We start from the raw sequence: 17,958 nt of genomic DNA on the forward strand, positions 1-17,958 counted from the left end.
GAACTCAAGCTAGTCAAAGTGGTCACAGTGAGATATAATTCAGATCCTTCATGATTGCTATTCCATTGGACTATAAGAGATTTGATTCAAACACCTGTCAGTTTGTCAATGGCTTGTAGATCAAAGATCTCCAAAAATACCTGAAGCCTTATGCCCAGCTTTTTAGGTTAAAAAATGACAAAAGAAATCATTATTTAGAGCATTCTGTACCCTTTTTCCAACCAACAAATAATTAAGTGTGGACCAATTTGGAAGTAAGTGTCCAAAAATGACCAATTCCTTTTTTTCTCTTTTTTCTACATAAAACCTGTTCAAAACCCATTTCAAAACGAAGTGAATCAACTAAATCAAGTCTTTGATAAAAAACATTGTTTGCTTTCTTATGATTTTTGCCTAAGGCATAGATTGTAGGATGGACTAGAAAATTGTATTGTTCTTGTGGGTAGTTCACCTACAAAGTTTCCCTTAGGCGAAAAGGAAGCCATTGACGAAAATATCCGTTATTTGAGTTGGATAATGAGCTAAACAAACAGTCAACTGCACTGAACTCACTGCGACTCATAGAAACTGACAATGTGTTGTCTAATACTATGATTATCGTTGAAGAAAAATCCCTTTGCTTACTTTCTTTGATTTCGTAGTACAAAATTTGGTTTAAAATACAAAATGCCAATATTTTGCTTCTCACTTTCAATCACAAAAGGTAAAAGTTCCACGAGCCAACCAGATTACAGGATTCATCATGTGGGTGTGATATGCTTGTGGGTTACAGCTTTGATTGTGAACACTGGAAGCAAATGTTTTGTCTTTGTTTCGTGATTGGTATCTTATCTTGTTGGTTTCACGGTTTTACTTAATACCAGGCTATCAACATTTTTTGTACTTAGATTCTGAATTTTGGGCATTATTATTAACGAAATGTATTGCAAGGGAAAAATGCCTCTTAGGTCAATTTTTCTTTCAATGTATTTGCTGTTGAAAAAAGGCGGTGGGACTTGGGAATCTTTACGGGGGAAAAGTTGTGTTACACTTGCCTAATGAGTGCTTCATTACACGATTTCGCAAGAGGTTTGATGTTAAACTTACATAGAATCGAGTCGAGGACCTTGTATCATTTCTTGATAGATATCGAGCAGTTTTCCTCTAAAATGGATCTAAAACATATTGTGAATTAAAAACACGAGCGGGTCACGATCCTTATTTGCTAAAGGAAAAAATCCTCTCTAAAAAAACTATTATATTGTAATAGCTGCACTCAAACCGCATCGCTTAACGGTTCACACTCTAGTCTCCAGTAGTCGTTTATACTACCTTCCAGCTCTCAGAAAGAAAATCGTTGAGGTGTAAATGGCTGGTGCAGTTTAAAAATCAAGTTTCCTTTCGTAGTCGTAATTTTCTGTCTTGCTTTTTAAAAGCAGAAATGTATGAAAGGTTGATTATATGACCTGAAAATACTGTCGTGCCATAAATTTCATCTGCTGCCAGTTATGTGAATCACAAATCATTTTCCGTGTACTCTTGCTCTTGATTCTTCAAACATGAATATTTTGCAATCGTCTACGTAAGATATTGCTTGACTTTCTTGAAACTGTACACACTGAACTTGTCAGTTCTTCTTAGTTTATCTTGCCGTCAGATGATTTTTGTATTTCGTCCAAAGCAAGTGAGATCAAATTTAAGCGTTCATCGGATCATGGGTTTGAGGTTATATATTCTACCGTAAAGAGGTAACGTCAAGCGATATTTATCCAGACACAGATGTTATGCCTGTTTGACCTCTTGTTTTGGTTGCAATTAGAAAACAACCGATGCATGGCAAATTGTGGTTTCTGGTAGAATAACGGTGCTATAGTTTGTGATATTTCATGGCTTGCCTCACAATTGGAAAATGTGCGTTCCTTTCACATATGGGCGATCATTTAGAAGCGATGTAGGCCTTTTATTGTGGCATCTCTAGTTTCTGCCAAACTGAGTGCCCTTTTTTCAGGGTTCGAGTTACTTCTTGAAGGTTTTAAAAAGCTGTAGAGTTAAATTCCAGATTTCAAGGGCGCTTGAAAAACCTTTGGAATGACCTTCTTAAAATTAAAAACTCTACTCTGTTAGAGTAATAGGAATGCCATTTTCAAATTTGAGCGAAGATTTTGAAACAAGGACACATTTTTAAAAGCTGTCGTTTCTCAGCTTGGGCTGTTACGAAAGTTAGTTTTGATGCCTTGGGACCGATTTAAACCGGATGATTTGTTGCGCATGCGACAAGCTTACGACAGGCCTACGACATGACTTAGGGTTGTCGCAGCGTTTTAAAACATACCCGATTGCGCGTGGATTCATCATCGATTTGGGGGAGAATTGGGTGAGACTTTCCTTTATTTTCTGTCCAAGATTGTAGCAGAACTTTGCCGCTCACGCTGCCTCAAATTATCCTAAATTCTTTCGCATGCCTTTTCCCTATATAAATTCAGAAATCTCTTCCAAAAAAAACTGAGGTGTTAATTCAAATTGTCGCAACGAGGACTTCAAGTTTAATTGTTATCGTAGTAGTGCTGTGATTTGACTTTAACAGTCTAGAATGTGCCACAAATTAAATAAGCAATGTTTGACGTAGCGTACGGTCGATCGCGCATGAAAATCCTGACTGTTTGTGTTATTTGTAAGGTGGCGCTTTCTTCCGAGTTATGTTTAAACCCTCTGGGCGGCTCAGGGCTGGAACCCCATGCCTTTCCAAGTCACACGAGATCGTTATTCCCAAAGGGTCTAATTTACACTATGCGTAATCTTATCTGTTTTGGTATTTGTTTTATTTACCCCCGAAGATCGCCCGAGTCTTGAAGTGATTAATGCTGTCTTTGTTTTTTGGCAGACTCGATCGGGAAGACAACTGATGCAAACTGGTGAGCCTTACTCAAGTGAAGCATCAAGAGGAAGGAGAAAAGCAGGGAACATCTCAAGGATATTCAACAATCAAAAGGAACGCGAAGAAAATGGCTGGAGTTATACTGGAGAGGGCATTGACCATGTTCTGACCGCGGGCAGTCCTGTCTTGAACGTTGATTTAAGTGATCGCGGTACAGGCAACTTACAAAGTGATCCGTTTCCAGGTGGATACATTGATAGTCTTAAACAGATTATGGAAATAGAAGAGAGGCCCACAATGGGAAATGCAATAGATAGCGCGCCCTTTGCTGGTGATAAAAACGGTACTGAACCGAAGCGAGCGCGTCGATCGCGCACACGTAATACTTCGATGTTGGAACGCCTGGCGCCGACGCCCGGTTACGTTGATAAGACTTCACTGGATGTGGAGGGTGGCTCTTTAGCACAGAGAAGAACACCGCGAATGGCGAGTTTGAACGCTGCCGCTAAAGTTAATGTGTTTTTTGAGCCTTCGAGTCCCTTAGCGGGACGAAGCATGTTTGAAATACAACAACACAGTCACACCACCAAGAAGCCACCTACTCGGAGCTCTACAGAACGAAGGCAGTCGGACAGGTCGGAGAATAACCTCGGAGGGGAAGAGTTTGTAGACTCGGATGTGTTCGTTCAGGGCGAAGTGACTTCCACATGGGACGCCCTCAGATCTAAGGGCGTAATTGTCAGCCCTAATGAATTTGACAATGCTGAGACAGTGGAGGATGGCTCTTGCGGTCATTTTGAATTTTTCACTAACGGTCACAGAGGTGGGAAAGATAAAAGAAAGCCAGAGGCTGATTCCACTTCGGAAGATGAAAGAAATGCCAAGAGAATTCATTTAATTGGTGATATGGAGAGCCGAGACACAGGCGTGAAGGAGACGATGGGTTTTGATGAAGGCGAGATAGAATGCGATACAACGACTGATTCTCCACCAAAGACAATGGTGGATGTTTGCATCCAGGTGGACTTACCGCGACCACCTGTCAAACACGTGCGAGTTCTTTCTGTACCAATCAAAGGACAACTTGTGACGTCAGCTGGCTCGGTTCCGTTTACCAAGAGTCACTTGGTCACACCTGTCACGCCATCTAAACCACCTCCTGAGTTGAAAATGAGCAAGACTGCTGTAACGAGACGGACTGTGGGGATGAACAACCAGGCTATGGAAAATGTGTTCGTCGCTAATGACGGGCCTTTTGCAAAGTTCAAAGCTGTTGGTGGTTTAATTGACGAGCGAAGTAAGGCAAAGAAAGCAAAAGAACTCACCAATAAAATTCCAGCCTCTTGCCCAGCCCCTGTTACTTTAAAGATCCCTAAGATAAACTTTGCTGCTACATCGACATCTACTATGAGCGCTGGACGCGGCCGGCCCGCGGGCAACCCTTTGAAAAACGTCCATTTAAAGAACTTGAGTCAACAGCTTGAGAAATTAGCCGCAGAGAGAGCGCGTGCAGAACCCAGGGTTCCCAAGGTTTGTATTAGTGGAATGAAAATGGTAGAGAGTAGGGAACGTTTATTGATAGTGATTGACGCCTTTGTAAACTTCATAGGCCACACTCTAAAAGAATTCTTGACCGGTTCATTAGCCTCTCTATTTATATCACAGTGAATCCGTCTCCGGTCCCATAGTTGCCTGGAGTGATTGACCATTGAATTCCCACTGGAAGCCAATAAAGAACTAGGCAACGATGATCCCTAAAAAGCAAATTTCTGAGCCTGGCCCAAACGACGATAAGTTTGTCGAGAGTTGTCTTTAGCGTCAGTTGCATGGAAGCCTCTTTCGTGTTACTCTGCGTCGTTTAATTTCTGCGCAGCCTGTACTTTCCATCGAAAGGTGGGTGTCGATCGAAGTTTGGGCCAAAGAAGGAGGAACTCGTCAGCTGTAGGGGGGCAAATCAGAGTTGATTCAAATCCGATACAAGCGCGCGAACAGGTGGGATTCGATTAGAGCGGATAAGACATTCAGGTTGAAGAAAGCGACAGAAAATTTCCTCAACGGGACTGTATTGCACTAGTGTCGGTAGTCTCGTTATAAAGACGGGAATAAGTATGGCGAACTGTCTGCGTAAAGTGCCCCCAACTTGAAAAATTTTATTTCGTAAAATACACGTTTTTATGGTGATAAAATTTAACTTCAATTCAAACTTTATCTCCATAAAAACGTGTACTTTGCGTAAATTCCTTGCGATAATCGCTTTTAATTGGCCCCTCAAGTTGCGTAAAGTTGACAAAAAGCAGTCGTTTGTCCCACGGCTAACGTTGTGAGGGGTGTGGGTCCATCGTTGAGGTGACATCACAAAGTGCTTTGCATCCCTATTTTAAAAACAATTTTTGCCTTGCATAGCAACCTGTGACGCTTTCTTAGGAATATATACATGACCCTCAATTATTTGGTCCTTTGGACGATCGACTTAAGACTTGAGATTTACGGCACCTGTAATGAGAATTACATGAAAGATATTATGCATCGTCAAATGGGAACTCAGAAAAATCCGAGCCCCAGATGGGATTTGAACCCACGACCCTCCGTGATCTAGTACGGACGCTCTAACCACTGAGCCACTGGAGACTATGTGATGACTGCGTGATGCAGTCGTAGTCTATACCCACATTTCACCCTTGCTCACCACACAGTCTCCAGTAGCTCATTGGTTAGAGCATCCGTACTAGATCGCGGAGGGTCCCAGTTGTTGCATAATATCTTTCATGTATTTCTCCCTGCAAAAAGAAGTGTCGAAATAAAAACGGAAAAAAATCAAAATATGTTTGCGATAGGTGAAGAGATTTATCTCTGCAAGCAGATAAATCTGAGTTGAAGGCACTTAAAGTGCGTCACCTTTTAAGGAGGCTCAAACCGGTTTCAACAAACTGTACCATTCGGAAGTATTGAATCTACCCAACTTTTTCGTGTAACGGCAATGTTACGTTACTATATGAAACACCAATAATTGGTTAACAAGACACCCATTGATCTCACGTAATGTGTAACCATGGCAACAAAGGACTATGTAAAAGTACCCTATTCTTTGTCTTAAAACGCTTGATCTGAAGCCTGTTAATCACTTTCTGGGAAAAAATATGGGGTCACCGAGTTTGTTTTTTGAGATAAAAGGGTTTAAGGCAAAAATATTGCGTTTTAAGGTGGCCATTTTGTTGTCATGGGGACATGTTACGTCACATCAACGAGTGCATCTTGTTAAGGAATTTTTGCTGTTTCATTTGATACCATAACATTGGCGTTTTGTGAAACGGTGTCGTAGAGCTCATCCTTGTAATAAGACCACTTCAAAATTGTTGAAACTTGAAGGTGCTGTCAATTGTGTGTCGTTTTACTATTTACTCGCCCCTTCTCGCCATACAACTTAACGGTAACTCAGAAATTACTTTTAAACAACACAAACCAAAACTTCTTGACGAAAAAATGTCTGTCGAGCATACATAATTTAAGTTACAAACAACAGAGATCAACTTTGAAAAATTGTTAGGCTGAGAAGTTTTCAAAAATCCCGATTGCAGTCCATCTCAGTCTTCTTCAGTTTTGCCCATTCCTGCCTCATTTTGTATTTTCTGGTTTATTCGGACCTTCCATCAATGTTCTTAGTACTTAGAGCGACTTTCGTATGACCTTGAAAAAGTGTTGGCAATTTGTTTCACGGACCAATGTTTGGCAAGAGTAATAAAACAAAGCTTCTTTTTATTCCCGCCAAGGAAACTCCTAATATGGGCAGTAATTGGTTATTTCAATTGCCCAATCACATCACTGTATTTCAAATGACGTCAAAGCGGAACTTTCCAGAACGTTCCATGGAGAGATGACGTTGTTTGCATCCGCGTTCGCTAAACCAATGAAAATTTGCGCTTTGTTTTTGTTTGATAAGCCAATTAAATGTTTTGCATTTTTGTTTACGTTCTGTATTTACGTTTATTTTTCAAGGTCATTTGAAAATCGCTCTATTTTTGTGTTTCGCTTGACTTGGTTGCCAGTTTCCAGTCGCTGAATTTGGCTACAGCCCCTATACACTTGTTTGCGCCTTTTTTGATTGGTCAGTGTAATTCTTTGGGCTTCGGTTGATACTTTCTTGAAAGCTGCTGATTGTGGCAACGCAGACTAGTGTACTTTTTTTTTCTCTCCTTGACGTTCTGTTTGTTGATTAACATTTATTCCTGTGGTATTTCCAGAGAACCAATGGCTGGATGTTTATCGGTGAAGCCCTGGACAAACCTTACTGCTACGTAAGTGTTGCCGCAACCAACTTGTGATAACATCCACCGAACTACCGTTCCCTTTGCGGGGAAATTACACGAAGTAAACTTATTAGGTTAAAACAAAGAAGAGATTCAGGCCTTGGTCGTTCAAAGGGGTGATAACACTATCCACCGGATAAATCACTATCCTGCGGATAAACATTAGCAAAACCAATGAGTTATCCAGTCATGGCGCTATCTACCCTTCGGACAACTGGGGCCAGAAGTGTAAGAGACTCAAGCCCGTACAATTGCTTTCACCCTCCAGCAGAGCCTGTTTTGCTCGACGGGAAAGAAAGGACTTTTTTGCAAACTAAGAAAATGTGAAATCAAAATTAGCTCAAAATCTACCTAACAGATTTTATTTTACTTTGCATGAATGCTGAATCAGAGCCAAATTCTTATTCCTGAAAATTTGAGGTGGGGTCATATGGGTAGATTTTGAGAAAAACGTGATTTAAACTACTGGCGCCCAGTCTCTCCTTAGGTACTCGGTCATTCATTTTGGCCATTTGTTTACGTTTAATTGTTCAATTTTCACATAGAATGGCAAAAGACTTAAGCAAACAGTAAATAGAGAATGAAAAACATCTTGGGACATTATTCAAAAGAGTTAGAAGTTGGGCTGTTATAAGCCATTAAAATTGTAGTAAGCCACCTTAAAGTCCCTATTATCTAGTTTTGGCCTGTTTTTGTCAGGTCATATCCAAGCACACGTAAGGGACAATGTAATCTTGATTCGGGTAATAAATTGTTTTCATTGAAATAGTCATAGAATTGATTAAATGCAACTCTTTCAATCAATTTACTAACAACAGATCAGACTGAGATTGGCTTACAATTATTAGGTTCAGCCTTATTATCATTGTTTAAGACTGGGGAAACTTAAGCATGCTTCCGTCCATTCTTTCTCTAACATGCTTCCATTCATCTGCGGAAAGTATTTTTTGAATTTGTAACGACAAGGTTCAAGAAAAATACCAGTCTCTAAATTCCCCGAGTGGACTGCGTGTCTGTTAAGATTTCGATCTCGCTTTCAGGACGAGACTATCGTGATACGGCGGTACTACAGTGGTGTTCAGCGGGGAGACGAAATTATCAACGTCAGGGACTCGGTTCTACTGAAATCAGGCACGCGCAAGAAGGATCCTCCATTTGTTGCGCGTGTTTCAGGGCTCTGGGAAGAAGATGACGGTAGGTGGCACTCCAGTAAAGATGTGGGTTATACGTGCAAATCAAGCAACAAAACTTACATCATTTTTGCGGAGCGAGTTTTGGAGTGATGCAGCACGTACTGCAAGCGCAACAGCAGGACAACGGAATCACACCTTTTTGCGCTGGTCTAGAGATGTGATTGGTTATTTGCTATCGAAGGAGATGAGATGGTGATTTTCTATCGCCCCTTTTTACAAAGATTTCTTAGTCTAATGGTTGCAAGTCACGGAAGGCGTTTTGTAACCGTTCCGTGGAGATACGAAAGATTGTACCAAAGTAACAAACGCGAGCGAACTAAGTTTTCAACCTATATTAGCGTTAGATTGCCAAAGTGGCTTTGTTAAGCTGAGCGCTTTAAGCTGCTATCCGGCGCGCGGTTTAGAGCCAATCATAACTCTTGTTAGAAGAGGAGAGGACTTAGCTAAAAGTATGACAGCACCACGTGGAGACTTGCTTGTGAGGGCCATGCCTCTCTCATCCTCGTTCAGAGACTTTTTTTTTGCCACGGACGGAAACCGGAAGTGAACATTTCGCATTCCAGCACAGTGGTGTCTCCGACATTTTCACACAATAGGAATTTGTTGCTGTGAAGACAAGTTAGAAAGGAAAACAGCTTCCTTCCGGTTGGCGTTCGTAGCTCGAAACGTCTCGTGCTTAAGCGTCCTATCTAAGTTCTAGCGTGTTTTCACGTGACGGCACGGCGGCCATGTTGGTTTCCCTAAACAGTGGAACGGCGGCCATGTTAATGTACCCAACTAATCCTCTGGGAAGTGAGCTCTATAATCATGCAAACGTTTTCTTTTGTTTCGGTGGAAAAACGAGGTTACTGATCACGTGAGTGAAAACACTCTATACACCAGAGGACCAAGACGGGATGACGAGCATCCCATCTTCCGGGCATTAAGTCGTAAAACGTAGAAGTTAGATACGAGTATCGTGCTTTCTTCTTGGGCAAGCGCTCATCTTGGTATCACTGTATCGTCGGATGGATACTCAGTGTGAGCTCGATAACCATCGTTGATCATGAACATGTGTTTTCTATCCCCGACTGTAGGTCCAAATGCTGGTGAGATGATGATGAGTGTGTTTTGGTATTATCGTCCAGAGCAGACTGAAGTCGGGAGAATTCCAAACTTCCATGGAGAGGTAAGACGTTGTTAAAGCAGCTATCTGGGAGTTTGAACAAGGACGATGATGATTGCTACTAGAACGTCATCTAAAATACAACTTCTCGTTGCTCTAGTCATTTTGCGATTATTCCAAATCGTTAGGCGTGGAAAGTGTTAAGTATCTTCCAAGGCATACCCTGCGAGCAGTCTCTCTTTCGATCTTCCTAGATAATTCGGGAAGAGGAAAGTAGACTCTGCCAGCTGGCTCGACTTTCTTTGATCTGCCGCTCATCCAAAGAAATGGATGAGTCAGTCCAGTCTCGACTTGTCAAACCTGTCTTTTCAATTATGCGCATGATGAATCGCCACGCGTCATCAATATTTTTTAAATTTACAACAGCGCGACAATTTTTAACTGTCTAAATTCTTATGAGTATTTCCTCCGTATGTCGGTTACAGAAACTAGTTTGCCAGAATTGAGAAACCTATTAATTTTTTCATTAAAAATTGAAATGGCAATTTAAAAACTTGAACTATCTTGAGTTTCGAAGGAAATGATTCCTTGGTTGTCGTGTGTTTGCCAGAGTTGTTCGAAAATATCCCCACTGTTTGTTTTGGTTTTGTGGTTTTGCGGTTACTAGTCATGCGTGACTGACTCCCGAATAGGTTTGAATTTTTAATGCATGCTCAAGGCGAAATGACGAGCCGGCTGGCAGAGTCTACTTTCAGGGTTCCTTCTAGTTTTAAGCACAACAGGTAAGGGACCTTTTCAAACCGGTAAAGCATTTGGTTAATGTTGGACGTTCTGCAAAGGATAAGGGACTTCTGAGCGTTTGCAGGAGGTAATAAGTGCTCTTACAAGCAGTAACTTTTACCGGTTACCACCTGATAAGGAGAACCCTGTTAACTTTCCTCTTCCCGACTTATCTAGGAAGATCCAAAGAGACTCTACTCGCAGGGTATCCAAGGCATAGAGTTGTGGTGAGCTTAGGGGTTATTAGATGAGGAGATTTATCCTGGGGTGGTCACGGCCTCAAGTTGGGTCGTTTGACGTGATTGTGAGGACGAAAATGACGATGATATCTACCAAAATGACAAGCACACGTCACTGTCTTTTCTTAAGCTCCCAGTCAGTAATGTCCTTTAATGTCAAATTTCAAGTAGTTGATTCAATATGGACGAGAGATCTGACCTCTTAGATAGGATTTCGTGACGTTAAGTTGGCTGATAGGAGGTTACGTATCTGTTCTCACGTTTATTCTGTTCAAGATTCACAAAGGTATAAGGAAACCTCTGACGATGTCATCATTACACATTTTCTAATTAACATGCTAATCCTCGTAGAGGACGCACTGTGTTATGAACAAATTGGTTCCAAGACTGGGTTCATTGAACTTTGTTTAACTTGGTCATTTCCCCAGTTATAGCGAAGCCTTTTGGTTTCGATAATGAACGGAATTAGCCACCAAAAAGAGAGTGATTATAATTCAGGGTCCGAAATTGCGACCAATTATTAATCACATTTTGCATGTTGCTTGTTGTCGCCAACAGATGGAAGTCATGGCATCCAAGCACAAGGATGACAATAGCGTGGCGTGTATTGTGGACAAATGTTACGTTCTCAGCTACCCTGAATACTGCAGGTACTCTTCGCCAGATCTTGCGATTTTCGGTTTTAGTAGAGAATTGGGAGCTTAGCAACCTCAACGTCAAGTTTTACTCCCGGGTAGCCGCCATACAATGTTAATTCTAAATGGCTTAGTATTATCGCAAAACGAGTACACCAGCGCAAAGTGGTATTTTTTAGATGACCTTCTCGTAACGATCATCGTCGGTCTTGCCAAGGCTCCATAAGAACGACCCCTTTGTGGTTCCGAATGAACAAGTTCATGAATCATTAACCTCCGATTCTTCCAGATGTGTAACTAGATGCGCGACAACTTTTATAAGCATCACAAAGTGTCCTCCTCTCTTCTCACCAACTTGAACATCACCTGCGTCTAGGAATAAAAGCAGTTAACGTTACAGGATGTCTCCTAAACTCCGGCCCTCATGTCATGCCCTCAGCAGCTGCATTTACCCTCACCAAAAAGAGACATTGGGCGTGCCTCTAAGGGGGTATTTACATGAGACCGGGACGAACTCAGACCGGTATGAACTTGTATGGGTATGAAGTTTCTGCAGCCGTTTACATGAAACCGGGACGAAGTGCTTGGTGCCTGATTTCGGGACGAAATAAAATCTTTTGTGTAATAAATGTATCGCTAACCTAAAGGCTTACAGGCTTGAAATTTCTGGACCCGGTCTGAGATAATTTGTTGTTATTTACACGAGACCGGTACGAGAGTTCCTCGTCTCGGCTGCTAAACCGAGACGAAGTCAGACCGGTCTGAGTTTATTGTCAGGCCGGTCTCATGTAAACGCATAAGAAGAAATGTATGGAGGGTGATACGAACTCATGCCGGTCAGAGTTCGTCCCGGTCTCATGTACCGTAAATACCCCCTAATTACGTGCATTTCTGAAGATAGGGGGACTTTTCAGCGCAATCCTTGCAAGGAGCAAGGGTTGCACAGTCGGTTAGTGCGCGGCCTTGGTGCATAAGGTCCCGAGTTCGATCCCTGGATCTGACATCCTTGTTTCGACTTTCCTTTCAGTGTCGCCTAAGTAGCTTTAAATACCCTTAAAACGGAGCACTGATGGAAAGAGGGGGGTAAAATGAGCGCACCGTCGGCTTCCTGGGAGAGTACTCTCTAGTGAGTAAAGGAACTTCCGACGTTAAATAACGTGTACCTTTACCTTTACCTATCCGAAAACCTTCATTGAATATTGGTTGCCAGTGATTTTTTTTAAATGGACCTTCACTGCGGCTGCGCAAACTTCCGAAGTGCCGACACGTTGTTTTCGGTGAAGAACGAAAGGAGATCTTTGGGAACACTTGCATGGGCCACACTAACAGCCGGACGTTGTAAAAACTTAAGCATCGTTCTCACCGTTTTTTTTTTGTTCTTTGCATTTTCAGATTCCGGGCTCTCAACAGACTCTTCAGGGAATTCAGGGAAGCCCCCATGTCTCCAGTGCCCCCTGGGGAGAGCACTAAACCCGGATCAGTCCCTCATCCCCGCACCGATCCTAGCCTTGTTTTCTTTTGCCGGCAGGTGTACGATTACCGTATGGGAAGGATCATAAAGAACCCGGTCTGAGTCTGACGGGACCTTCCTACCCGTGTTCACCCTACTCGCGTGTCCCCCTCCCGGGAGGATCAAGTCATCCAAAAGTATTCAAAATTTCTTCTTCTATCATTCAACGACAGTTAGCGGATAAAGTGTGATTTGGTAAACCCTCCATGGCAAAACATGGCCCTTCTGATTGTTTTTCCAGTTGCTTGAAATACGTAGGAAAAACATATGCAACGCAGAATGGTTTTGATTCGTTAACATCTACTATTTGTTTGAAATGGACAGAGATAGAATAGAGCTGTTTCCACAAATATGTCGGCAGTAGTTTAACTAGTGCTTTGGTTGAGCGAGGTTCAATTGAGTGACGAAAGTAGGTAGTGGTCTTGATAGTTCTTGTGGTTTTGCATTGCTATGCAAAGGGCGCTTTCCATTCAGCGAAAATTTCTGGACATTTCGGTCGGAAGTCAAGCGAAAAGGTCAATTTCGGTTCATTCCGACCGGAGTATTGGCACAATCTTTAGGGAGCTTAAGCACGCGCGTTTTTAAGACGACGCGGACGCCAACCGGAAGAGAACATTTCAAGTGCTAGGACGATGGTGTCTCCCTGATTTTTATACGAATCATCTCTAATGGAGAAAAGATACTTAGCAATATAAATGTGGTTGAATGAAGACAAGTTAAAAGGGAAAACGGCTCACTTCCGGTTGCCGTCCGTGTCTCAAAAACGCGCGTGCTTAAGCTCCCTATTGAAGGTTATTCCGTCCGACTGAATTGTCGTTTTCTATTTGACCAAAATGTTGTTTCCATTGACTCACACCCACAATCGAGCAACAAGCTCATGTGATTGGCGTGAAGCTTATGCGTAAGCGCGGGAACTTGGGTTAGGTTTGTGTCGCTGGAAATTACCGTGGGGATTTCCGGATTTTCAGACCAGATTTATTTTAAATGGAAAGCGCTCCCTGCCATTGGGTAACAAATCTCGTGCTACTTTTTCTAATCAATGGGCAGCAACTCGATTGAAAATCGACCCTGACTGATATCGGATACAGTATCTCGGTTCCAGTTCTTGATTGCCATCATATAGGTGTACCAGTTTCTGGACGCGGTTAATATTTCATAAAAAAAGTTGACGGTAAGTTAAAGGGAAAAGTGATAATTAGGTGTGTTTGGCTTATAGCAACTTGAAATTCAATTGTATGTAGTTTAGTGTAATATCAAGAACATTTTCTTGATTAAAATGAGCCTTCTTTAGAAAACTCTAAAGAGAATGTAGTATATCTATCAGTAAATAAGGTTTGATCAAGATAAAGCGAACTGTTGAATTATTTAATTCGTAGTCTGCAATTTGAAAGAAAATTGTTTATCGGAATGAAACTATTTATAGGTACTGTCTAGAATAGTGGTTTGTACTAGACCACGACGATGTTGTGTTTATCATAGAAAAACAAAAATAATTTTGGAGATTATTGTATTTTTGTTACGTAGTAGAAGTTTATCGGATTGGTGTTTTGCATAGACTTACCACGGACGTTCCCAGGTAGCATGTTTGTATGCAGTTAAAGACACGAAGCCTGATCTTAGAAACAGAGGGCGAGGTACTAGTCTTAACAATCAGTGATGTCGCCACTTTGGTAGTGCAGAAGCTCTGGTTAGCTGGCAATTATTTTGTATTTGACCATAGGAGGCTAATAGGAACTCTTCTTTTTAAGCAAACACTCAAACTTTACAAACGTGCTTACCCTTGGGGTTTCTTGTTGTTCTTGGCTAATTTAAATTATTCGTAACTTCCCGTAAACCCAAGTGATCAGCATTGAATTTCTCCTTATACTATTACCTCTTAAACATTCAGGTCACGAAAATGAATGAAGTAACCATTTAACATAGAATATCCTGATCTGTAAATATGTGCTCCGTATAAGTTAACAGAAGGTACATTTTGATGGGACCCCCATAGTATTAGCGAATGGCGTTTTTGCCTATTTCTCACTCACGAACAATCAACCTTGTCTTTCTCAAGTTGATTAGACTATTCCTGGTTTTTTGACTTTCGATGTGTGTTTGTAAAATTGTTTTCTCGGTCCACCATCGCAGTCACGGTGTTGAGACCATGTTTGTTCGGTTCTGTTAATCGGGGATGTGTCCACGACATTACATCTCTGGATGGCAAAGCCATTAAAACTTGTAGTATCTTGACTGCTGCGTCCTTTGTTTTTCTTGATGTAGACCTGCTTTTCGCTACAACGCATTCTCGTGCCGAGATGCCGCGAATCTTTCGGTGAGCACCAAGAATGGCGACCTCTGGCTGGTTCCGAACCAGGAAGTCTGCGAACACGTACTTCCGGCATGTCTGCGCAATCTCAGAATTTTGAAACAAGTAGTAGCTGTCATTGGTTATGAAAATAGACCCCACAGAGACTGCGCGTATTTTGGAACCAGCCAGAGGTCGTTATTCTTGCTGCTGACCGAAGGAATCGCAGCCTCTGAGACGAGAATGCCAGCAACACGCAGGCGCAATGTAAGTTATGTAATTAACCCTTGACTCCTGGGACTGATCGGTTTGCAAATTCTCTTCACAAGTTAAAGAAATGCCAGTCTGACATGTATTGAGAATGAAGATTATCAGCGCAAGAGGTTCTGAATGAACGCTATTGTACTAGCTGAAAGAACGAGCCTTTCGATCGTGGGACTGAATTGTTAATTAGTGTCTTGAACAAAAGGTGCCAGAAGTCAAGACGCTACTGAGTTTGCGCTGTATGTTGCTTGAAAAGGAAAGGAACTTCAATTAAGTGTCTATTCGTTCTAGCTCTGGAGCACTAATTGGCCCATATCACTCAATGTCCAAACTTAAGATTTTGCCCGTCGAACCTCTCATTCAGTGTGAGGCTGGACGGGCAAAGACAATGCAAAGACAAAGCCTTTGTTCCCCACGGATTCCAAAATGGCCGCCGAGTGATAAAGGTGAATTGGGAAACTGAAATTAACAATTAACGCAAATTAAGTCAAATGTTGGTTTTTGAGGAGAGGGGAAACCGGTACCCGGAGAAAACCTCTCGGTGCAGACCCATAAACTCAACCCACATATGACGCCGAGTCTGGGAATCGAACCCGGGCCACATTGGTGGGAGGCGAGTGCTCTAACCACTGTGCATCCCGCTTTTGTTTATGCTTGCGTCGCTAGTAAAAACCAGACAAAAACGACTTGTGGTACACAGTACAGTGCTATGGCTCAATATTGGTAATTAAGGATACCAACTCTATCGAAAGATAGAGGTGATCCCAGGACTTATGTGGACAATTTGAACAATTGTCCCTTATATAGACACCTGAAAAATTTAGGTGGCCTCAACGGAATTTGAACCCATGACCAACTGAGCGATGAAGCCACACAGTTGGGAGCGGGTCAATTTGTTGGGCTGGTTCGTTCCCGTGCCGGGATACTCTTTTAGGGATTCGTCACGCGTTCCTCCCCCACAAGCGACGCTCGTGGGGGAGGAACGCGTGAAGGGAGGCTAGTGAAAGGACTAATGAATGAAAGAAATGTATATTTAGTTAAAATTGAAACGCGGAGACTATTTTAAAAAATGGAAACGGGATGCAACAAATGGAAAATTTTCATTTTGTTGCGTCTTCATCTAAAAGTCCTCTTCATTTCCCCTTCACAACGACATGAACTCTCCGTGACCTTATATAACTTTCCCGCTAAGGGAGAAAAAAGGGCAAAACACACAAGGAACTCCACACTTGAATTTCGAGCGATCGACAGCAAAGTAAGGGCAAACGCGCGGCTAAAAGGCCATAGATTCACACTACAGAAAAAACTGGGCCCGGACCGATTAAAAAGTGGCTTGGACCAATTTTTTTTTTTACTGTTTGTGCAGCCTACAATTTGGTTCGGCTTATCATAACACTGGCTTTAAGGCCCCGTTCCTTGCACTCTGTTGATACTGCCGATTTTCGGAATCCGGACCAGATTTTTATTTGAGTTTGAGCGGAGACACGTTCACGCAGCGCTCTTGACCCGCAAAAAAATGGTTTTTGGGTTTTGGGGCTATAGCCGCCTATTGCCCCCCCTCCCTACCCCCCCCCCAAAAAAAAAAAGTGGGTCCTGAGCCGTTTCATAAAAACATCTACTTAAGAGGTCGGAACCCAGTTTTTTCTGTAATGTAAATGGGCCTTTAATTAAAGGGTGGTTTTTTCTAGCGACGGAGTCGGAGTCGCAATCAGAAGCGCAGAGCTATACGATCATGAAAATCAAACTGTCGGAATCGGAAGCAGAACACCGATTCCGCTTAGGACTCCGTTGCTTATGGTCCAGCGAAAACTAGATTGTCGGAGTCGGAAGCAGAAGCGGAAGAATAAACCAATCACAATGCTCGATCCCAGGCATTGTGATTGGTTGGTTCTTCCGCTTCTGCTTCCGATTCCGACAATCTAGTTTTCACTGGACCATAAGCGACAGAGTCATAAGCGGAGTCGGAAGAAAATGGGAATATTCTGATTCTTCCGACTCCGATTCCGTCGAGCTTATGACTCCGCTTACGACTCCGATCTTTGATTTTCACTGGGTCATAAGCGCTCTTACGACTCCGACTCCGTCGCTAGTGAAACCAGCCTTAGACACTTGGTATCCACCGATGAAGTGCATTTTGTCTGCTTTGCGCATGCGTTGGTGTCCAGTGAAGCGTTACTAGGAAACGGAAATCAGCTTCCATCTTGAAAGATGTCATACGACATCTGTTGTTTTTGGCCTTTTACGATTTTGTCTTGATCTGATTGGATCGTATTTGTGGAAAGAAAAAGTAACGAAAACCCTTACGTAAAGATCCCTTTCCATCAAATACCCCTCCCTTACCCCTCCCCCATCCGAGAAAGGCCTCAATCCAATGGAGAACGACATTCGTTTTACGTGCCTTGTGATTTATAGCCAATTCATTCGCAACTTTTTGGAACTCCGCCAAACAAGCAATGCGAGGATTAATTAAGTGGCGCAATCAACACCGTTATGTTCCATCTCGGCGCTCGGAAAAAACGAAGTAAATCCCCAGTCACGTTTTTATCTATCCACACTAACACGCTCTAGAATAAAGTAAACAGATGGTTTAAACGTTCTACCCACCTTTAAAAGTCTTCTTTTTCAACTATAAATGCTATAAAGTCAGGTGCGTTTTCAAGCCTCCACTTTTGAAACTGTTTCGTCGGCGTTTTTAATAGCGGGAAGTTTGGTCACGAAATCCACATGGGGACCTTACAGGGGGCACCACTGGTATGTTGAGGGGCCAATGAATATTATCACTTAAGA

General features: G+C 42.3%; 2 protein-coding genes across 5 annotated transcripts in view; both read left to right on the forward strand.

Moving 5' to 3' along the window:
• LOC138049013 (uncharacterized) overlaps positions 1-14,852 on the forward strand; it is a 29,603-nt gene extending 14,751 nt beyond the window's left edge. For all 4 annotated transcript variants that reach the window (XM_068895124.1, XM_068895126.1, XM_068895127.1 and 1 more), the window contains exons 2-7: positions 2,861-4,384; positions 7,093-7,146; positions 8,199-8,352; positions 9,428-9,519; positions 11,034-11,125; positions 12,503-14,852. In XM_068895124.1, coding sequence (XP_068751225.1) covers positions 2,861-4,384; positions 7,093-7,146; positions 8,199-8,352; positions 9,428-9,519; positions 11,034-11,125; positions 12,503-12,683 — 2,097 coding nt within the window. In that variant the 3' untranslated portion in view covers positions 12,684-14,852. The remainder of the gene's footprint in view (positions 1-2,860; positions 4,385-7,092; positions 7,147-8,198; positions 8,353-9,427; positions 9,520-11,033; positions 11,126-12,502) is intronic.
• A 3,083-nt stretch (positions 14,853-17,935) lies between these two features.
• LOC138049015 (uncharacterized) overlaps positions 17,936-17,958 on the forward strand; it is a 21,581-nt gene continuing 21,558 nt past the window's right edge. The window contains exon 1 of the mRNA XM_068895128.1: positions 17,936-17,958. This exon is cut by the window's right edge and continues 112 nt beyond it. Within this exon, the coding sequence (XP_068751229.1) occupies position 17,958 (1 nt within the window). The 5' untranslated portion in view covers positions 17,936-17,957.

Source organism: Montipora capricornis, chromosome 5, assembly GCF_036669925.1.
Source record: "Montipora capricornis isolate CH-2021 chromosome 5, ASM3666992v2, whole genome shotgun sequence".
Lineage (NCBI taxonomy): Eukaryota > Metazoa > Cnidaria > Anthozoa > Scleractinia > Acroporidae > Montipora > Montipora capricornis.